This window comes from Panthera tigris, chromosome C2 (assembly GCF_018350195.1).
Source record: "Panthera tigris isolate Pti1 chromosome C2, P.tigris_Pti1_mat1.1, whole genome shotgun sequence".
NCBI classification, from domain to species: domain Eukaryota; kingdom Metazoa; phylum Chordata; class Mammalia; order Carnivora; family Felidae; genus Panthera; species Panthera tigris.
In genome coordinates, this window is record NC_056668.1 from 147,994,994 (window position 1) to 148,015,739 (window position 20,746).

Below are 20,746 nucleotides of genomic sequence, written 5' to 3' on the forward strand. Positions count from 1 at the left end.
TTGCTGACTGCAGATCTTGGGACTTATCAGCCCATAATTGTGTGAGTCAATTCCTCATAATAAACCTCTTTATGGATGTATATCCTGTTGGTTCTGTTTCTCTGCAGAGCACTGACTAATATAAGATTTACGACATTTGATCTCTTCCCGGTCTAATTACAGCTATAAAGTTCCAGCTCATGGCAGTTTCAGTTTGAAGGGCTCAAATCTGTCAGTGGTCACACCAGATAAGCGATCAGAGATCAGACAAGTCTCTCGGGGCCATGAGTCCCAGGGTCACCACTAAACAGTGCAGACGGGGGAACATCCAAATCTAGCCGCAAGGCCTGCTCCTGGCAGCAACATACCCTGAACCCTCTCTCCCCAAATCCCTGGAGAGCCCTCACAGAGGACCTCGGCCACAGCGGGAAACAGGAGGCTGAGGCCAGAGGCTGACACCCGGACCCTTAGCCAGCAAACACCCCTGAACCCTGGTCTGGTCACATCGAAGAGAGGACACCTTCACAAAGCGTGTATGAAGAGATCCTCACTCTGATACCCGGAAGTCAAATTAATGTAAATCCATTAGGAAAACTTAGCATCTAAGGGAAAACCATTAGGATGCTATTTGCACTGGGATGGATATTCCGAAGCCCTTGCAAAGCACGCCTGATAAATAAGAAGACCACTCTTTAGTTGTTTTAAAGTTTGCTTTTTTTTAACGTTTATTCATCTTTGAGAGACAGAGAGAGACAGAGCATGAGTGGGGGAGGAGCAAAGAGAGAGGGAGACACAGAATCCGAAACAGGCTCCAGGCTCTGACCTGTCAGCACAGAGCCCAACGCGGGGCTCGAACCCATGAACCGTGAGATCATGACCTGAGCCGAAGTCAGAAGCTCAACCAACTGAGCCACCCAGGCACCCCTAACTGTTGTAATATAAACTATTTGCCAGCTTCTTAAAATGGTTTAAGGTGGGCAAAGACTACCAGGAATACATTGGATACATTAAAAACTTGTTTCAAATACATAAGAGAAAGCAATTAGGAAGGTAAAGCATATCAAGCACCTGAAACTACAGCTTCCCGCTAAGAATCCCACTGATCAGTTTACCTACATTTTACAGTATATGTCAAACACCCTGTGTGACAAATATTCTACCCACTCACCTAATGATGAGAGACTGAGGGGAAGCAAGATCGCTGCAAAATAATTTATAGCATGTTTAAAAGACAGATGTGAATGTTTTCGTGTTTTGCTAAAAATTAAACGTTAGCTCTAGAATATCAGCGTAAGAGGCCCTCGTCCTGAATTCCATGTGCAAAAACCAACCGTTAAACAGACCACATTCCACTAAGAAGGAGAAAAGAACAGTTCCAACTTCTGAGTTTAGAGAAAATGTATAATTCTCTAGATTCTATTTCACATTTTTCTCACCCTGTGCAAGAAGGGATATTTCACTGTCCAATCTTTTCTGCTTCATTCAGCCAAGTAAGTACCATGCAGGTTATACATTTTCCGTGGAAAACACATGAAGAATCTTATACTAGATAGGAATTGATTAGCAAGACCTTAAACTTCATTGATAAAAGACGTCCATCCTATTTTATTTGAGCATGTTTTCAGAGGATAAACCACTGAGTTTGATGGCTTAGACCAGTGACAGAAAAGGAACAAATCCTAAAGCATGGCCCTGTGATGGGGAGGGACACCTGGGCAGGGCTGCTCCATAAGCAGAGCCAGAGCAATTCTCGTGGGGCCGTCACGGGTCACTTACACCTCTTCCCACCTCCAGTGCTCTAAGACAGAGCCGGTTGTCATGATGGACCCCAGCAAAAAGCTGGCCTTGGATAGCTGTTAGTTGAACAGAATTACTGAACATGCGTAAAGACGTTTTACACAGCCCCCCCCCACACACACACACTCACAGCACCCCACAATCTCTCATCCAAACCCCTACACGTCCTGAGACCTGAGCCGATTTGAACAGGACAAGAGGGGCTTGCCTCTCAGGAGTTGCCTGGGTTTGGGCCCAGACAGCTCTCGTAACAGCACGCAGACTGGACACTCACCGACTATCGCACTCGGACCAGCCCCACGGCAGGGGAGACGAGCCACAGCAGCAATGATTCGCAAGCTCTCCATCACCGGGGTGTGGATCAGAGATACAGAGCCAAACACGTTTAGTCAAGGAAGGAAAAAAAAAAAAACAAAAACTAAAGGCAGAAAAGAGAGAAGGAGAAAAGGAGACACTAACTCTGTTCTTCACCTTTCAAAAAAGTCCTTGCTGAGCCAGATGCCAGTGGAGGCTCTGAGAAACCAGGATCAAGACACAGGATTAAGAAAATGGAAAAGCTGGAGAGCCTCGGAGACCCTTCCTGTTCGGCTGCTGCAAAGAACCACAAGGGGGAAGGTGGTGGGGGTCTGGGAGGCCTGGTCCCAGCTCCGACCTGGCCCTCATGGCCCCGTGTCACTGCCTCCCTTGAGCCGGGATGAGGGGACGAGGGAGGGAGAGCCTCTAAGGACCCTCAGCGCTGCCCTTCCAGGATTCAATATTGTGATTTCCCCACCACACACCCAAGGACGACCTGCCAAGCAGAACAGAGCAGGAGAGAAACTACTTCTCCTGCGGTCTTCTCTCCTCTCCGGCCACACCACAAAGGAAACAAAGAGCAGACAAGCCCAGCAGACAACTTACCACATGAGTCTGTCCGGGTGAGCTTGCCCTGGGAGAGTGCTGGCAGAGGCTGGGCCCTGACGGGCTGCCTGAACTGACATACCAACGCCATGTGCAGGAATCGACCCCAAAGGCAACTCAGAGAGAAGACGGATCCTCCATGAGAACCCGGCTCGGGCAGGACCTCGGCACAGCCACCCTCCTGCGCCCTCCTCAGCAGTTTTCTCAGTCTGCTTGTTGGGGCAAATCCTAAGACCGTGAGCAGTTCTGGAAGTACAATGGGTTACGTAACCCCAGGCAGCCCAGCCACCCTATCGGCTCATCGTGTCGAACCGCCCCCAAGACAAAATGACGCGCCCAAAAATGTGATATCCCTAAGTCGAGGGGCGGGGGCGGCGCAGGGGAGCAGAGCTTCGTGGCCGGTGGCTGGCTTTGCCCAAAAATTAAAGAGGAACAAAAAGTCTGCTGTTCGTCTCGGCAGCCGGGGGCGGAGTACATTTCGCAGGCCCCCAGGGCCACACTTGGAAGAGCCCTGGGAGCCACGGATGCATTCTTGGGGACACTCCAGGTCTCCCCGAGGGTTTTCCCACTGTGTGTCCTCCTCACAGTGAGCATCTAGAAAGACGTCAGCCTGAGCGTGTGTGTCGTGCATCAGCCAGCACCTCGAACGTGGAACGGGGCCGGCGTTTCCCTCCTGTTCACTAAGCCTCCTGCTCACGTGACAGCGCTGAGCTCTGCTTCTCAGCCGTCCCACGGCGCCTGCCACCGTGTCCCGGCAAGAGCCTCCGCCACCACGCCCCGCAGGGTCTGAAGCTTCAGCAGCACGCGCTCTGGCGTTTCTCCGTCCTCGGTCGTCACGTTCAGAGAAAGCGACACCATTTCCACGGGCTGGATGTTGCCTGGATTTCAACGGGCACAGATGCCACCGGGAGCCCAGGGGCTAGTTCACGTGTTTGCACAAACGCAGCTGGGGCGTTGCCTCCTCCGGGAAGCCCTCTGGGTCCTCCCCCAAACATTCCCCTCCAAGGCTCGGCCAGGCACCCCGTTACCGGGTTCCCACGTGCCCGTGCCGATCACTGTGTTCACCACAGTACACAGTTTGCACCAGCTCATCTGTCGACCCCGCTGCACTGTATGCCTGGGTGGCCGAGAACACCTGCCTCGGGGTCACGACCTGCATGCAAATCTCACCCCTCAGAGCTCAGGGATCTTAGGCAGGATACCGAACCTCTCGTGACTTAGTTTCTTTACCTGTAAAAAGGGGATAACAGACCCCACTTATTGGGCTCTGGCCACATGAGGTGCTATTTCAGCCACTGGGATTCAGGGCTGCACAAAGTCCTTGCCCTCAAAATACAAACCCATGTAGCTCATGACTAAGTCGGGGGAAGAAGAAAAGGCAGGAAAGGGAGAAGGGAAAAGGGAGGGGTGGGACCAGTCTTCCTGTAAAGCGGTCACAAAAAGGTCTCTAATGAAATGCCATTTGGAGAAAGTGAAGAGGGAATCATGAGGCCATCGGGGCGTAAGGTGATCCAGGTGCCAGGCAACAGCAAGGACAAAGGCCCTGAGGCAGCACATTCTTGGTGAGTCCAAGGATTAGAAAGGAGGCCAGTGTCTCTGGGATGGAGTGGGCACAGACAAGAGTCAAAGGGACAGGAAAGTCCTGTCCCTTAGACCTCACAGGCCTCAATCAGAAGCCTGCTGGAGGTTTGGAGCAGAAGGGTTAAACCATACGACATGTGTAAAAAGACTCTTCGGTGGGAAGAGACTGCACAAAAGCAAGCAGGGAAGCGGGAGGCCCAATTAGGAGCCCCCTGGAATAATCCAGACGTGAGATGGAGGTGGCCTAGACCAGGGTAGATGCTGTGGAGCTGCTCAGAGACGGTCCAGTTCTGGACACACAGAAGACAGAGCCAACAGACTTCCCAGCAAACTGAGGTGTGAAAGAAATACAAATGCCTCCAAGGCATTTGGCCTGGGCAACTGGAAAGCCAGAAGCACCATTTACAAAGCCAAGGCAGACCACTGGAAAAGCAGGCGGAGGTGGAAACCAGTTCATTTTTGGTTGTTTGAGTTTGAGATGCCCGCAGATGTGAAGAGGTGAAGGTGAAGAGGTGAAGGTGAAGAGGTGAGATGTGGACTCGGACCATCATGTCTGGCCTCCAGGGGAGAGGTTGAGTCTGAAGACAGCAGCTAGACAGTGGTCAGCACAGGGCAGGTTTTAAATCCTGAAGACTGGGGGAGGGCACTTGGGGCACAGGTGTTTATGGGAGAGCAAGGACTGAGCCCCGGGCCCCCCAACATCCCCAGGCTTGGGAGGAGCAGCCAGCAAGGTAGGAGAACAGAAGAATCAAGACCAAAGCCAAGGGACCAGATTTCCAGGAGAAGGGAGTGGTCGGCAGTGTTAAATCCTGAAGGCTAAGGACGGACCCCTGCACTGGACGAGGCCATCGGTGCTGAGGAAATGGTGGGGTCGCAGCCTGGACCCAGGTGAGAACAGAAGAGAAAATGCAGTCAGCTCGCTGAGAAGCAGAGACGCAGCTATGGGCACCGCCTGTGGGGAAAGTGGAGCCAAGAAGGATTATCTTTACAAAGGGAGAGATCACAGCATGTCTCTGTGCTGATAGCAGAGATCCAGGAGCAAGGGAAAACAGCAGATGTAGACAGAAAGGAGATGTCAGAAATGTGTCCTTCCTTCCGCAGGTGGGCACGCAGGGGTGGGATTTGGAGGAAGAGTAGACAGAGGGCCACTTACGGGGCCAGAGTTCAGCACGAGGGCTAGGCACCCAGGCTGGGCTCCTGGGCCATCTCAGCGTCCCTCTACACTCAGGACACTCCTGACACATGGGAGGTCCTTCATGCTTAACGTGAGATAGAGCCATGAAAAGCTACTGGAAGCAAATCTGCACATTTTAAGCTGTCATCGGGCATTATTTCAAACGGGAAGAAAAGTAAACACTGCAGACAGAATGAGAACTGGGGCAAACTCTGATATGAACGCATCTGGACTTAACTCTAACGATGCCCCTTGCTGCTGTTCCACACACCATCCTACGCCATCTCTGTTCAGAGCCCTTGCCTGCACCGGCTCCAAGCCCTGGTCTCGATGACCCCTTTGGGGAAAAGGAGCCAGCGAGAGCTCTCGTACGGTTAACGCTGCTCTGCTCCTGGGACACGGGGAAGACGTGACTGACGCAGGCATCCATAAGGAGCGATATGGGCACAAACCTTGGCGGTATACAAAGGGTGCGGAAAGCAGTTCCCCATGTTTGCATCCCAGCACCCAGCTGTGTGCTATTTCCATCACGCCTGTCCTTATGTGTGAATCAGAAACTGAGCGTCAGAGAGAGGGAGCGGCACCAAACTACGCTGAGCATCGCTACGGGCCACGCGTGCTGCTGGGGGTTCAAAATTCCCATCCTTAACCTTCACGGCAATTCTACGAGGCACTGTCTTCATCTCACGTTGGTTCTAGACGGCAGGTCTCAAAATCCCACAGCTCAGACTCTTTGCACTCAGACTTCTCCTCCTGGGCCCCTCACACCTCGCCCAACGCACTCCTGCAGCCACGCCCTCCCCCAGTCCTCACTGACTGAGGCCACCCTCCCTCCCTGGCAGGAAAGGCCCCCTTACCGGTGATGGTGCAGGCATCCCGGTACCCTCTGCAGCTGGGAGCATCTTCCACAGCCTCGCTTACATAGTGCTCCTCAGGGATGCCCGGGCTGCAGGCTAGGACTGCATGGTTGCACACCTCCAAAGGGGGCACGGAGTTGGCCAAAGTGTCGTCGTGCGGAGCTGTGGCGTCCAGCTTGGCAGGTTTCACGGGGAGGTACCCACTGCCATCGGGGGCCCCGCTGCCGGAGTCTGGGGCAGTTGGGTGGACAGGCCCCAGTAGGTCTGGCACACCAGCGGGGGCTCCTTACAGGGAATCTATAGGACAATCGAGAGAGAAGGGCAGAGTTAGTCGAGTCTCTGAAGAAAATAAAAATAAAAAAATAAAAAATAAGGGCCCTGAGATGATGTGGGCTCAGATCACAAGTCCTGAAAAGCGTTTTCTTCAAGCCAAGGTATTTCCAAGCAGGTTCCCCGACTTTGATAAGAGAACTGCAGTCAATTGCAGAAATGCTTTAGCACGGCAGTTCTCAAAGTGTGACCCGAGAACCCCTGGGGTTCCCTGAGGCCAGTGTGAAGGGTCCACACACAAGGTCAAAGTAGTCCACTCTCATACTCTCACGGATGCACAATGGAGTTTTCCAGAGACCATATGATGTGTGGTGACATCTTTGCCCCGAAGGCTTATTAGTGGAATGTGTACTTCTGTATCCCTGTGGCTTGAATTTTTGTTTTGATTTCTAATACAATGGATGTGAATCAATATAACATGCATGAACAAAAGCTCTTGGGGATCCTCAATGATTTTTAAGGGGTCTTGGGACCAGGAAAGTTTGAGAATTACTGCTCTAGTACATAATGTACTTAGAGTTCTTTTTTTTTTTTTTTTTTTTTAATAAGAAAGAAAACAAAAAGAGGGGAAAGTTAACAGATATCTCACCCAACATGGTACAGTGAGTTCTGAACAAAAACTACAGCCCTGTGACCTTTTCCTTCAACAAGAGGTTATTTACCACAATACACCAAGAGTCTCTATATTAATGAATTCAGCCTTCATTAAAATGAACACACACAGAGGACTTATGCAGCCACACGGCAATTGGGGGTCTGGGTGGGGCCTGCCTGTGGCCCCTCTATCCCTCTGCCAGCTGTCCCTGGCTGCCACCTGCCTGGACCCAGCCCAAGGACACCAGAAGCAACCTGGTTGTGACATCTTGGCCTGGTTCCCTCCCCCGGGGTGGGGCACACAGCGGCTCCCAGGGCTAAGGCCCGAGGAGTGTCCCCTGAGTGGGGCCCGGGACAGGCCAAGCCGGGCTCTCCAGACAGGCAGAGGAAGAAGGCTGCAATCTGTTGCTCTGTATTACACCGTTCCCATGCATTTTGGGGCTTTGTAATTAGTGACAAGAAAGCCCCTCCCTCCCACCCTTTTCTCCCTCTGGGGCATCTCCCTCGACCACCACGGCGTCCCCAGGTAGCCCTCTTCCTATAGAGAACTTCACCACACCACGCGCCCAATTCCGAGGACCATTCGTTCCGTGCGCCCTCGCTCGGTGCCTGCCGGCTGGAAGCTGTACTACAGCAGAACGCTTTTCACATTCCCCTTCACCATTTTTACTATTATGAGACTTTACCTCCAAATGCTTCAATCAACACTGCTTTCCAAATTAAAAAAAAAAAAAAAAATGAACACACAAATATAAACTGGGAAGGAGGAAGGGAGCCTGGATATCCCTGGTGAAAAGTGAAAGGCAACCAGAGAGAGAACTGGATTGTAACAGCCAGTCAGTGATTCAAATACAGACAAACGGATAAGACGCCTGTTAAGAAAAAGCCTAGAATATCCAAGCAGAGCCCTACAAACATTCTGGGCAGCAGAGGCCGGAGGAGGCGGACCAGGAGACCTCCAGAAGTGACCAGTGAATCAGTCAAGCTACTGTCCTGTGCAAAGACAACAGAAAGACATTGTCAGAGATTTAAAAACTTAAAGGTCTGACCCCTGATAAGCCTGGGGAGCTCCGGCCAGGTGTGCTGACCACACCTTATGGGCTCCCACTAATGAAAAGGCCAAGAAAAAGAACTTGAAGGTAAGGAAAACAAGCCACATTAAGAATGGCAGTGAAATTAAACCAGAGACACTTAGAATTGATGCGTAAATAATGTACGTGATTCACAAACCTGAAGCAAAGTGCTCAAGAGAAAAAAATGGTCAAAGGATATAAAGATTCTCTCCAGTCCCCAAAAAGAAATACAAACACACACACACACACACCAAGCATATTAAGGAACCTTAGCCATGATCCTCCCCCCACACCCAAAATCTTTTTCTTTTTTTAAGTTTTTATTTATTGTTGAGAGACAGAGAGAGAATCCCAAGCAGATTCCATACTTTCAGCACAGAGCCCGATATGGGGCTCTGTAATATCATGATATCATGATCTCTGTGATATCATGATATCATGATCTCTGTGATATCATGATATCATGACCCAAGTGGAAACCAAGAGTTGGACACTTAACTGACTGAGCCACCCAGACGCCAACCCCCCCAGAGAAAAGTCTTAATCAGGCTGACAAAGATTTAAAAATTATAACAAGGTTGAAGTTGGCAAGAGTTTTAAGAAACCCCCAGTTTTATGTATTACCTGCGGTGGGAAGGTGGGAGGGGTGGTCATAAATCCGGAAGGACAGCCTGGCTAACTGTATATGGCCCTTCGGCTCGGGTGGACGTGGCCCAGGATGTTTATCACCGCGAAATGCCAACAACAGCCCCACGTGCTACAGAGAGCAGGGGTCAATCACATTTCTGCCACAGAGAAGGCAAGCAGGCAGCTGTGGAAAGGAAGTTTCGGAGAGGGAAGGAATTCTTCATCACGGACTGAACCCTCACTCAAACCTTGTGTAATCCGCACTCAGATGCATTCTGTCTGATCCTAACACAGAAGTTTGAACTACTTTCTCCTTTTGCAAAATGCCACTGTTCTACTGAAAGCTAAGAAAATGCTGTTTGAATCAAAGTGTGTGTGTGTGTGTGTGTGTGTGTGTGTGTGTGTGTGTGTGTGTGTGTGTATTTTTTAAACAAAGGGTCTCAAACATACAGATTTCTTGAAAAGGACTTCAGCCATGGATTACACAACTTTTGTTTCATGGCCCGCCAGGTCAGGGAACTGGCTTAAATCCCGATGACTAGCCCTACAGGCTACTGTCCTGCCTCCTGGCACCTCTACTTGGATTTACAGTGGTCATACGCTCACCCCAGAAACATACAGTTATAAAACGAATAGTTCAAGTATAAACACTTTCTTAAAAAACCTATCTTGGGGGCGCCTGGGTGGCTCAGTCGGTTGAGCGTCCAACTTCGGCTCAGGTCATGATCTCATGGGTTGTGGGTTCGAGCCCCGCGTCAGGCTCTGTGCTGACAGCTCAGAGCCTGGAGCCTGCTTCAGATTCTGTCTCTGTCTCTCCCTTACTCACGCTCTGTCTCTGTCTCTCAAAAATAAATAAATGTTAAAAAAAAAAAAATTTTTTTTTTTTTTTTTAAAAAAACCTATTCTGGACACCTCAGCAAATGCTCGCTCACGCATCACAACACAGGCGACCGTTCTGAAGTACAAAATACCCACATTATATGCTGCAGCTGGCAGAGCCTTCAGAAGCTTGAGAGGCCTCCCTCTCCTTCTCTAACTAGAATGGAACTACTCCAATTTGTTTTCTCATCTCAAACCCCAGTGAAAATAATCAAGTCCAAAGGCGTGTGCATTCACACGCGAAGCACACTTGAGGTACATCCCGTCGCACAATTTGTGAATTTTAATTCTAACCACATTAACTTTTTAGGCTATGGTATTTTTATTTTGTTGTGGTACAAGTAAAACCCACACAACATAAAATATGCCCTCTTAACCACTTTTATTTTTATTTTTTTTTCAATATATGAAGTTTATTGTCAAATTGGTTTCCATACAACACCCAGTGCTCATCCCAAAAGGTGCCCTCCTCAATACCCATCACCCACCCACCCCCTCCCTCACACCCCCCATCAGCCCTCAGTTTGTTCTCAGTTTTGTTTTTTTTTTTAATTTTTTTTTTTAGCGTTTATTTATTTTTGAGACAGAGAGAGACAGAGCATGAACAGGGGAGGGGCAGAGAGAGAGGGAGACACAGAATCGGAAACAGGCTCCAGGCTCTGAGCTGTCAGCACAGAGCCCGACGCGGGGCTCAAACTCACGGACCGTGAGATCATGACCTGAGCCGAAGTCAGCCGCTCAACCGACTGAGCCACCCAGGCGCCCCTGTTCTCAGTTTTTAAGAGTCTCTTATGCTTTGGCTCTTTCGCACTCTAACCTTTTTTTTTTCCTTCCCCTCCCCCATGGGTTTCCCCTCTTAACCATTTTTAAGTGTAAAGTTCAGGAGTCCTTAAGGACACTCACATTGTTGTGCAACCAATCCACAGAATGCTTCCTTCCAGAACCTGGCAACCACCGTCTACTTTGGTTTTTGTTTTTTTCTTTAATGTTTATTTATTTTGAGATAGAGCAGGGGAGGGGCAGAGAGAGAGGGGGAGAGAGAAGTCCAAGCAGGCTCCACACCATCAGTGCAGAGCCCGACGTGGGGCTCACACTCATGAACCGTGAGATCACGACCTGGGCCGAAATCAGGAGTTGGACGTTTAACCGAGCCGCTCAAGTGCCCCCACCACCATCTACTTTCTAGTTTACGAATTCGCTACTCTAAGTACCTCATGTGAGTGGAACAATACCGTACTTGCCTTTTTTGCAACTGGCTTATGTCACTTAGCATAATATCCTCAAGGTTTATCCACATTGTGGCATGTGTTGGAATTTCATTCTTTTTTAAGGCTGCATGATACTTCACTGGGCTGGGGAGCCCTTCTTGAAATGAAAAGACCAATCGTTAGCCCCTTAAAATCAAGTGGAAAACAACCTAAACGATTGATACAAAAACGGTTACAAATTACAGTCCACCCAAACCAATGAATTCTGTAAGATGAGATAATCCACCACAAACCTCCCTGCCAGGTGTGGCACTCTCAAAACAATCAAGTATCAAAACAACACTCTCAAAATAATCACAGGCTCGCAGATTCTGGCGCCTTCCTTGGTTCCACCATGATACTCATATGCCGGCATTTCCGACCCTTTTTCACTGCGAAACCTTTCTCCACGTGATCCCTGCTTATGAGGCATTTACTTCACGGATTTCACTTTGGGAAAGCCTCCCTGTGTGTCACACATCACCATGCCTTCATCATCACTCGTCTGGGACACATCTCTCCTACACACCGTGAGCATCCTGAAAGCCTGGGCCGGTCCTGGCACCTGCTGGGTACTAAGTTAATATTTGCAGAATAAACAATAACAAAAAAAAAAATGTGCGTTGGTCCAAATGATGTTAAGGATCTCCTGAAGCCAACAAGTTATGGTTCTATGATCCACAGGAACCAAAGGATCCAAACTCCCAAATTAGAAATTACAAGTCCAAATGCTAACCTTGAAGACTAACAGAAATCAAAGGGAAACCTTGTGAAGCACTCCCGAGCTGTCCCAGGGATGAGGACCACACCCCCAGGGCTCTCCAAGATGGCTCTAACTGAACCCCACTGCATCCTTTCCATTACTGACCAATATACAGCAAACGTGAGCTCGTGTAAGACGACCCATCCGGAATCCAGCAATCAGGAATTCTCATTTATAAACTGCTCAAAAGCTGCTTGTGAATCCCTCAGCCAGTTTCTAGCTTGAAGAAAGTCATAGCGCGTCTTGGGGGTGGTGGGACAGGAGCGACGACTCTTCCTCCTTCCCCAAGGTGCCACCCGGTGAGCAGTGCTGGGAGAGACACCCTAATGCTTCAAGATCAATCTTCCCAGAACAAGTGTTTATCCGTGTTTTTATTCATCATGCAGTTTTCTGCAGATAGTTCTGGATCCGTAAGAGCTCAAGGATCAGAAAGAGAGCCAGCCAGCCAACCAAGCAAACTGAGAAGGCAAGCAGCCACTGCACAGGAGGCCACCCAGCTTCAGCACGTGGCCCCAACAACCCCAGAGCATCATCTGGGGAGAAGGGGCCAGAGATAAGCTCCTGTAGGCCTCAGAGCCTCGGACCCCTCCTCTCTGGGGGAACAATGCCCACATCTCTCAGACTGTTAAACAGATTACAGACAGGGATGCGATGAAAATATCCAGCACCATGCTAAGCACACAGGAAACCTTGCAGGTTGACAAACTCTCAAATGGCCCCTCCCCCGTTATTTATTTACCGTTATTTATTTATGGGAATTTAATGTTCCTAAATGTGCACAGTTTTGAACACCGGTATTCTACAAGGCAGTGCATATCGCAACCGTCTGCAAATTCTTAACAGTATCAACTTCCATCGGGAGCTCATAATGTGTGCCAGGCACTGTGTCGAGAGCACTCTGGAAGCTCTAACTTGCACCACCCACCACCCCCACCTCCCTCTTTGCAGGGGTGCCGTGACCAGCCCCATTTTACAGTGAAGGAAAGGAACGCTCAGAGAGGTTCAGTAACTTTCTGAAGGTCACAGAGCCAGCAATCCCGACGAGTGACGGAAACCCAATGTGAAAACAATTCCTGGCACCCGGTCTCTTGCCTTCCCCTCTGTCTAACGTACACAGGCATTTCTGAGGCTTCACGGGGTTCAGGAACAAAGCAGCCGCAGCCCTGGGTGCTCTCTGGCTCCAGCGAACCCTGGCACATCAAGCAAAAGGCCTCTTTGAGGCAGCGGAAACAAATACGGCTTAAGAGAAGCGAGAGTGGATGGTCCCGAGCCATGAAAGCGCCTCTGTTTCACTGCCTGAATTCTGCTTGCGGGGCCCGCGGGAAGGAGGGATTTTTCCTAGCAGAGGAGTGAGAAATTCTGCAACCTGGTCAATTTTTCAGCAAAAGAGGTGCCGGGAAAAGAAGTCGGAGAAAGTACACACGGAGGCGGCTTTGGATTCGAGCTGAGAGAATTCTCCGGCCTCCTGCCGCCTCACTCTTCTGCTCAACCTGTGGTCAACGATCCGGCCCCCCTGGCGGTGAGAGGACGTGACAGGCCGCTGGTCTTACTCAAGTTTGGTGCTGACAAAGTACACGTGTGCAAGTGCCTCCTCGTCCCGCAGGTGATCTTTGGGAACCTGAACTAGAAACGAAGGAGCCGTAGGACACTGAGGTGGTGTCGCTTCTGTGGGCCTCAGATGCGTCATCCGGAGAACGGAAGGACTTGGGCGAGCATGAACCAGCCAGCCCCCCTGCAGCTAAGCCACACCAGGAGCCCCAAAAGCACAGGAAGTTATGGGAAGGCTTCTGTATCCTCGGCAGCCCTTCCCCCCGCACCCCTTGGGCTATCACCATGAACCCTCCCCCACCCACACACAGGGGACCTGTGGCAGGACAGCCAAGTAATAGTGCCCTCCGTGAACACAAATCACCGTGTCTCCCAACGGCCAGACAAGAAGCTTCCACCAGGACAAACTCAGAAGTTGACAGGAGAAAACCAGAACGCAGCTCCAGGTTGGTGGCCCAACAGGTGACAAGGAGAAGCCAGTACAAGGTGACCCCCTCCATGGCCAGCCAGGGATCTGAGCTTTCAAGGCTTTCCCCCCGCCCCCCACCCCCAGGCAGAGGCATCCAATCTATCTGGGGACTGTGACTTACTGTCACAGTTAAGCAGCTCTAAACAGATAGGTCCACGTACAGCCAAAGTTTCCGAAAAGGGACTAATGGTTCATCAGGATTCTATCAGTCCTCTACCGCTGCTGTGGCAAACTGCCGCAGATTTGGTGGTCTGAAATGACACCCATTCGTGAACTCACAGCTTTACAGGTTAGCAATGTGACCTGGGCCTCCCTGGGCTCCAGGCAAGGTACGGCAGGGCTCCGCTCTCCTTCCTGGCCCTCTGGGGAAGCACCTGTATCCAAACTTATTCAGGCTGTCGGTTGAAATCTGTTCCTTGTGTTGGCAGGAATGAGATCCTCGTTTCCTTGCTGGGCTGTCGCTGGGAGCCAGTCTTTGCTGCTAGCAAGCCTGAGTTCTTTGTCACACTCTCCATGCGCTCCCAGGGGCCCCTCTTTGGTCCTCGTCTGTGCCCCCCACATCTCCGAGCACACTGAATCCTCTTACCTAGAACATATCTTCCCCTTCCTCCACATCTTTATAGCTTCGTCTTCCATCTTCCTTTTCTGCCTCTAAGGGCGCCTGTGATTACAGTCAGATAAGCCAAGACAATCTCCCTGTCTTAAATTAAATCATGTGACCAATAACCTTAATTCCAACGGAAAGCCCCTTTGTGGCAGTACCTAGGTTAGTGCTTGATTAACCAGGAGACAGCAATCCTGAGGGAACAACTTTAGAATTTTCCCTCCCACAAGGGCCTTTGGTTCTGAAGGCAAAGGACACCTCAGGAGGCCCCCCCCCCCGCCACGTTGCCCCAAGCCTGGCGAGAAGGCAAACCAGTCAGCTCACAGCCACCCACACCTTTTTGGCCCCACAGGAAGATGATTTTTAGACCCAACACTGGAGACCAAACAGGCCTGGGATTAGTCCCAGCTCTGCCACCACCTACTGACTGCAATCCTTGGTCGGGTTCCAAGATATCTCTCATCTGTAAAATGTGGGTGCCACCAACTGGTTCTCAAGTAGCCAGAAGAAGCAGACACAATGAAAGCAGATGGCCTGCCAGGCCTAGGAAGGGACCCTAAGCATGAGCACCTGAACAAAGAGCAGAGGCACAGTTAAGTTTACAACACACTGTTTCTCTCTCAAGAGTAAGATTACCAGAAGCGCCCGGGTGGCTCAGTCGGTCATGCGTCCGACTTCAGCTCAGGTCATAATCTCGTGGGCCAGGAGTTCGAGCCCCGGCCAGGCTCTGTGTTGACAGCTCAGAGCCTAGAGCCTACTCTGGATTCTGTTTCTCCCTCTGTCTGTCCATCCCCCACTTGCACTCCGTCTCTCTCTCCCGCTCTCTCTTTCAAAAATAAATAAACATTTAAAAAAAAAAAAAAAGAATAAGCACACGAGGCCAGGTAATTTGTAGGCTGTGGCCGCAACGCATGCACTCCTGGACCCGGACATACCCCAGAGACCGACTCACTCACAAAGGACACTAAGGTGCGGCTGGGGCCTGGCTTGCCCCGCTCTCTGGCCAAGGCTATTCTTTTTCTTGCCATACTATAGCTGCTTCTCTGAGCAAAGTGTGTGCTCAGAAGGCAGTGAGACCTACGTGTGCTATTGCAAAATGCAGACAGCCTCCACACTCCTGTCATTGTAAAATGAGCCACAGGCCTGACACTGGACTTAGTAATTTACATGCATGACCTCCCTTAGGGCTCACAACCTATAAAAGTAATATCAGTATCTTCTTTTTACAGGAGGGGAACAGGCTCGGAGAGATTAAATAACTTGCCCGGGAACTGAACGGCCCCAAAGACGCTGCTCTATTACAGTTGTGAGTAATCCCGTGTGGCTGTGTCGTTCAGTAAAGTGGAGAATCATATCCCACACGATCTCTCACCGCTGACCATTCTCCTACATCTGTCCCCTGTCTCTCCAGACCATGCTCCCGCCGTAACAGGGGCGAAGGAACTCAGAGTGAAGACCCCAACGAAACCACTCGATTCCGCATAAGAAATAAGCACGCGCACACCCTCCGCCAGCCCAAGGTGGGGTCTGACCTCCTGGGCCAGGCTGGGTTGGCAGGCGGCCGAGGGGCAACCCCGCTGGTCCGCTCCTCCCCTACTTCTCCATCTTATCGCTTCCTCCCTGCCTCGTTTGAGCCTTCTGCCCCTCCCATCAGCAGGGCCAGCTCCTTAAATAAATAACCGCACAGCAGCTAAGTGGTGGAAAAACATCACACACGAGCGAAACAGCTGGAGGATGAGGAGGGGTTCTGCGGTGATGGTGTCATGTGGGAGAAAGAGCGAGGCCACCAAGAAGCAGCCACCGGCCGGCCCGATGGGACGACACAGCTCACTGCCAGCTTTCACACGCCTGAAGCCGTTTGTCCCGTGAAAACAAACCTACGCCAGAGGGAGCCTGGTAGAGCGGTTCTCGTTTAGTGAGGCAGTGGTGGGGCCTGGTTAAGTGCCTTGCTCAAAGTTTTCTCTCAGATAACAGGAGAAGCAGGACTGGGAAGCATTTCTAACAAACGCAAAAATCTCAACAACTGCTATGCCGCACCACAAAGGGTAGGGGCATCCTGGGAGAGGGCAAGTGCGACTATCCACAGCAAGAGAAAGAATATTTGGAGAAGGCAGTGTCGGCCACCACCGCCAGAGAGTCAGAGCCACATCAGGGGGACCCAAACGTACAGGAAAGGAGATGCCATATGGTCTCAAGGACTCCCATGAGAGCCCTGGAAAGGGGCCCTGGAAAGGGAGAGGCCAGGACTGGGGACAGCTGGGGACTGCAGGCACGTACCGTCACGGTTTCTACCAGGCTAACCGAAGGTGTGGAATGTGGGTGGCTCTCGAGTGCCCATCATGCGTGTCTGTCCTCCCTGGCATCCACTTTCCCACATTCTCATACATACACACACACACACACACACACACACACACACACACAGAGGAAATAAATGCCATTTTCAAGGCTGTACCGTTCTCCAGTTCCAAAAAAAGTGCATCCCCAAAAGTTTTTAAAAGAAAATCAAGGGGCGCCAGGGTGGTTCAGTAGGTTAAGCGTCCAACTTCGGCTCAGGTCACGATCTTGCGATTCGTGAGTTCGAGCCCCGCATAGAGCTCTCACGCAGAGACTGCTTCAGATCCTGTCTCCCTCTCTCTCTGCCCCTTCCCTGCTTGCTTGCGCACGCTCTCTCTCAAAAATAAACATTTAAAAATAAAAGAAAATCAAGAATCACTCAAAGAAAATGTCCCTAAATCAAGGCAATTGGAGAAAAAATTGTTTTGTCCTGTAACTCAGTCTTGTCTTTTCGAAACCTTGCTTAGGTCAGAAGCAAACCTACTGACACATGTCCCCAGTCAATGCTATGAAGGACAGACTCGATTAATCGATCAGGGCTCCTGAATGAAAACCACTGTCACGTGACCATATCCCCCAGTTTCCAAAAATAACCCTGCTGCAAAGGAGAGAACAGAAATGCCCAGCCACGCTGCCTCCTGTAAGCCCGGCCCTAGCTCCCAGAAGGAAGGAAAGGGAATAAAAGGCCGAGCGCTGACAGCCTTACGTAACAGTCCCAGCTCCCCCAGCTCCCCGAGCAACAGATTTATAACATGCCAGAAATAGCTCCCTCTCCTGCAAAAGGGGACCGGCCTGGGAGGCTGAGCTGCAGAGCCTCGCCTACAGCCTGACTCTCCCCTTTGGTCCACAGAGGACCCTTTCTTTCTGCACCTTCTAGCACAAAGTGAGTTCAGTGAGATCAGCTGCCAGGACCCAGCACAGATACGTGTCACCTGAGACCCCCTAAAAGCTGGAGAAAACATTCAAAACGTAGCTGTGGGTCGCTCAGAGACGGCGCTCCCAGGGGAGGAATGGTAACCTAGCATGTTGCTCTGCGGGGGGGGGGGGGGGGGGTCTTCCCCAGCACAACAGGGTCGCTCTGCACTCCCAGACCAACTCAGGACAAAGAGTGGCCTTCCGACACTTTATCCTGCTGGCCGGGGAGCGCGAGGCCAGCCTGACAGGTGGCAGGCAGGACAGAAGCGGTTCTAAGTGCCCAGCCCCACTCAAACTCCAATTAGAAAATCCAAAACTGCAGCAGAAATCCCCTCACATGCCCAGGACAGCGGGAGTTCTGCAGGCTGGCCAAAGCCAGGAAGGGTGGCGAGGGTGGTAACCTCAGCCAAAATCACCGTGGGGTGGCTTATTGGCAATCTCCGAGATTCCGGGCTGAAGGGCTGCTGCTCGGAAGAGGAAACGTCCCCTGAGGAGAGCCAGATGTCCTACATCAGGAAGCCCTGGAGCCCAAATGCATGCACTGTCACACGAAGGGGCATGGGGCTCTCTGGGGAGCAAAAACGTGGGAGGGAAGAGAGCTGAGATCCATGAGGAAGCCCAGCACACGAGGCCTCAGCTGCCCTCTCGATATACAGGCCTGAACTAGTAATCAACCCTGCCCGGCCAAGAACAGCAGCTGCCAAACTGTCACGCTCCAGGACAAAGTAACATAATAACCGGAGTGGGAAGGAGGCCCAGGAATGTGGGACAAGGGTGGGAGGTGAGGAGAGAAGGGTGCAGTTCTCTGCGCCCGACCCCTCCTTAGGTCCTGGCTGTAACTGCACTCACTCCCTGGGAGGAGGCTGCCTTTTAAAAGAATCGTAATGACTCCAACAAGGAAAGGAGTATAAACGGCTCCTGGTGATTGCCCAGTGACCACGTGCCTGGCCGGGGCTGGGTGCGTCACCCCCAGGAGTGCGGACATAGAACCCACAGGAGCCTGTGAGGCCTGCTTCGTGGCCCTGCTCAAGTTGCTGATGGGGAAACTGGGGCTGGAAGGAACTTGCCCACGGTCCAAGATCCTGGCGGTGGTATGGTACTGAATCCAAGCCCGTTCACCACTGCAGAACACGACAAACGCAATCAATGTATAAGGTAAATATCAGCTTTGTTCATGGTATTCTCTTACCACTTACACAGATCTGAAACTCTCCACAACAGTCGGGACATAAAGAGAGCAATCCTGCATGAAAGAGAATTAATATTATAAGATCATGTCAGTTTCGAGACAAATGCATTCAAAGATGGGGCGCCTGGGTGGCTCAGTCGGTTGGGCATCCGACTTCGGCTCGGGTCATGATCTTGTGGTCCGTGGGTTCAGGCCCCACGTCGGGTTCTGTGCTGACAGCTTGGAGCCTGGAGCCTGTTTCGGATTCTGTGTCTCCCTCTCTCTGACCCTCCCCCGTTCATGCTCTATCTCTCTCTGTCTCAAAAATAAATAAACATTAAAAAAAAAAATTAAAAAAAAAAAAAAAAGAAATCATGAAGATCCTTTTACCCTGAAAAAAAAAATGTTGAAATCCCCAAAGAAAATGCTTACTTACGTATGAATCATTATTAAAGAAGATGCAGTAATCGTTTTCAGGAGAAAAATCACACACACAAAAATCAAAGAAATGGCAATTAAAACATGCGATACTATCTTGTTACCTATCAAACAGGCCCGCTTTTTTTCCCCTAGTTTTAGTCTACCCTGCTGACGATGGTGCAGATAATGAGCTAACTCGTGCCCAGGGGCACGCATCAAAAGCAATCCACTTCTACAAGTATTTCCTGAGAAAAAAACCTTAACTGCTGTATAGTTAACTTTCCTCTTCTTAGCACTGCGTAACAGACAACAGCTGGAAAATGAAAGCGTCCAATAACACGGGTTTCAATTCAATCAAGCATGGCCCAACCACATAACACATCTGTACACGCCTCGCTGTAACACCATTTCTAATGTCAGTGCAGACAAACGCATGCTGGTCAAGGCAAGATGCTCAGGAAAGACTGAGTGGGAAAATGGCAGACGGCAAAACAGGGTGCAGAAAACAGGGTGTCTGTTTTAATAAAAGCGAGACGCGTGCAAATACAATAAGAGAATATTTCATCTTCTAGGCATCCCAGCCTCGTGCCCCTTCCCCACCCACAGAACTACCCCCAACGGTCCTGTGCTACCCCTCCTCATTAGGTACCTGGGCGTCCGCCCACACGACAGGCTGGACTGTCACCTCTCGATGGCTGGATGACCTTTAGCACCACCGCAACATCCTAGATGCCCACAACTTTTGAACAGCCTGGATATGAGTACATTTCCTCACCGCAGCCACAAAAATACTGCAGGAACAAATGCATTTCCTAAAGCACCTTCCACTACAAGCCCAGCCCCTCTGAAAAGTCACCATTAGTCACTGTGTGAGGCTGGGCAAGCTAAAGTTAGTCAGCCTCTACAAGCCTCAGTTCTCTCATCTATAAAATGGAATGTAATAAGAGTACCTTACTGTGCAGGGCTGTGATAAGGATTAAATGAGATAATATGTTACAGTAAAGTCAAATGCACTCTGAGCGCATTAAGTACTTGCTCAGTGACAGCTCCCCCAAGAGGGCGTTAACCTGTTGGGGAAATGGGAACCCTATTTCAACAGGCATTTTCCTACAAGCAAGCTATATATAAAGTTCAAGTACACATGGTTTATATTCTATGCCTTATATCATATGGACAGAAATTGATTAAAATAAAGCCTCACTTCTGCCTATTCTGTTCATTGCTGTGTCCTCAGTGCCTGGAACACAGTAAAAAGCTCCATGAATTTGTAGAAAGAATTAGATGGCTCGTCCAACTGAATATAACCAACCCCACCTTCTGACTTAATTACAACTACATGACCGGCTAATCACAACTGCAATGACTCTAAAGTACAATGGATTTCCACTGAGTCATCGGTCATATTAGGAAATGAGAAGGGGATGTTGGAGGGGCTTCCTGAATGACAGAATCAAGGTCAGCTTCTGAAATAGACCCACAAAACT

At 50.4% G+C, this 20,746-nt stretch overlaps 2 protein-coding genes across 3 annotated transcripts in view; both read right to left on the reverse strand.

Moving 5' to 3' along the window:
* TRAK1 (trafficking kinesin protein 1) overlaps positions 1-6,572 on the reverse strand; it is a 127,466-nt gene extending 120,894 nt beyond the window's left edge. For both annotated transcript variants that reach the window (XM_042998886.1, XM_042998890.1), the window contains exon 1: positions 6,289-6,572. The gene's annotated coding sequence lies outside the window, so the exon portion shown is untranslated. The remainder of the gene's footprint in view (positions 1-6,288) is intronic.
* Positions 3,397-20,746, reverse strand: part of LOC122241928 (translation initiation factor IF-2-like) — a 72,628-nt gene continuing 55,278 nt past the window's right edge. The window contains exons 3-5 of the mRNA XM_042998363.1: positions 6,479-6,585; positions 6,289-6,377; positions 3,397-3,554 (exon numbers count right to left, since the gene is read on the reverse strand). Of these exons, the coding sequence (XP_042854297.1) occupies positions 3,397-3,554; positions 6,289-6,377; positions 6,479-6,585 (354 nt within the window). The remainder of the gene's footprint in view (positions 3,555-6,288; positions 6,378-6,478; positions 6,586-20,746) is intronic.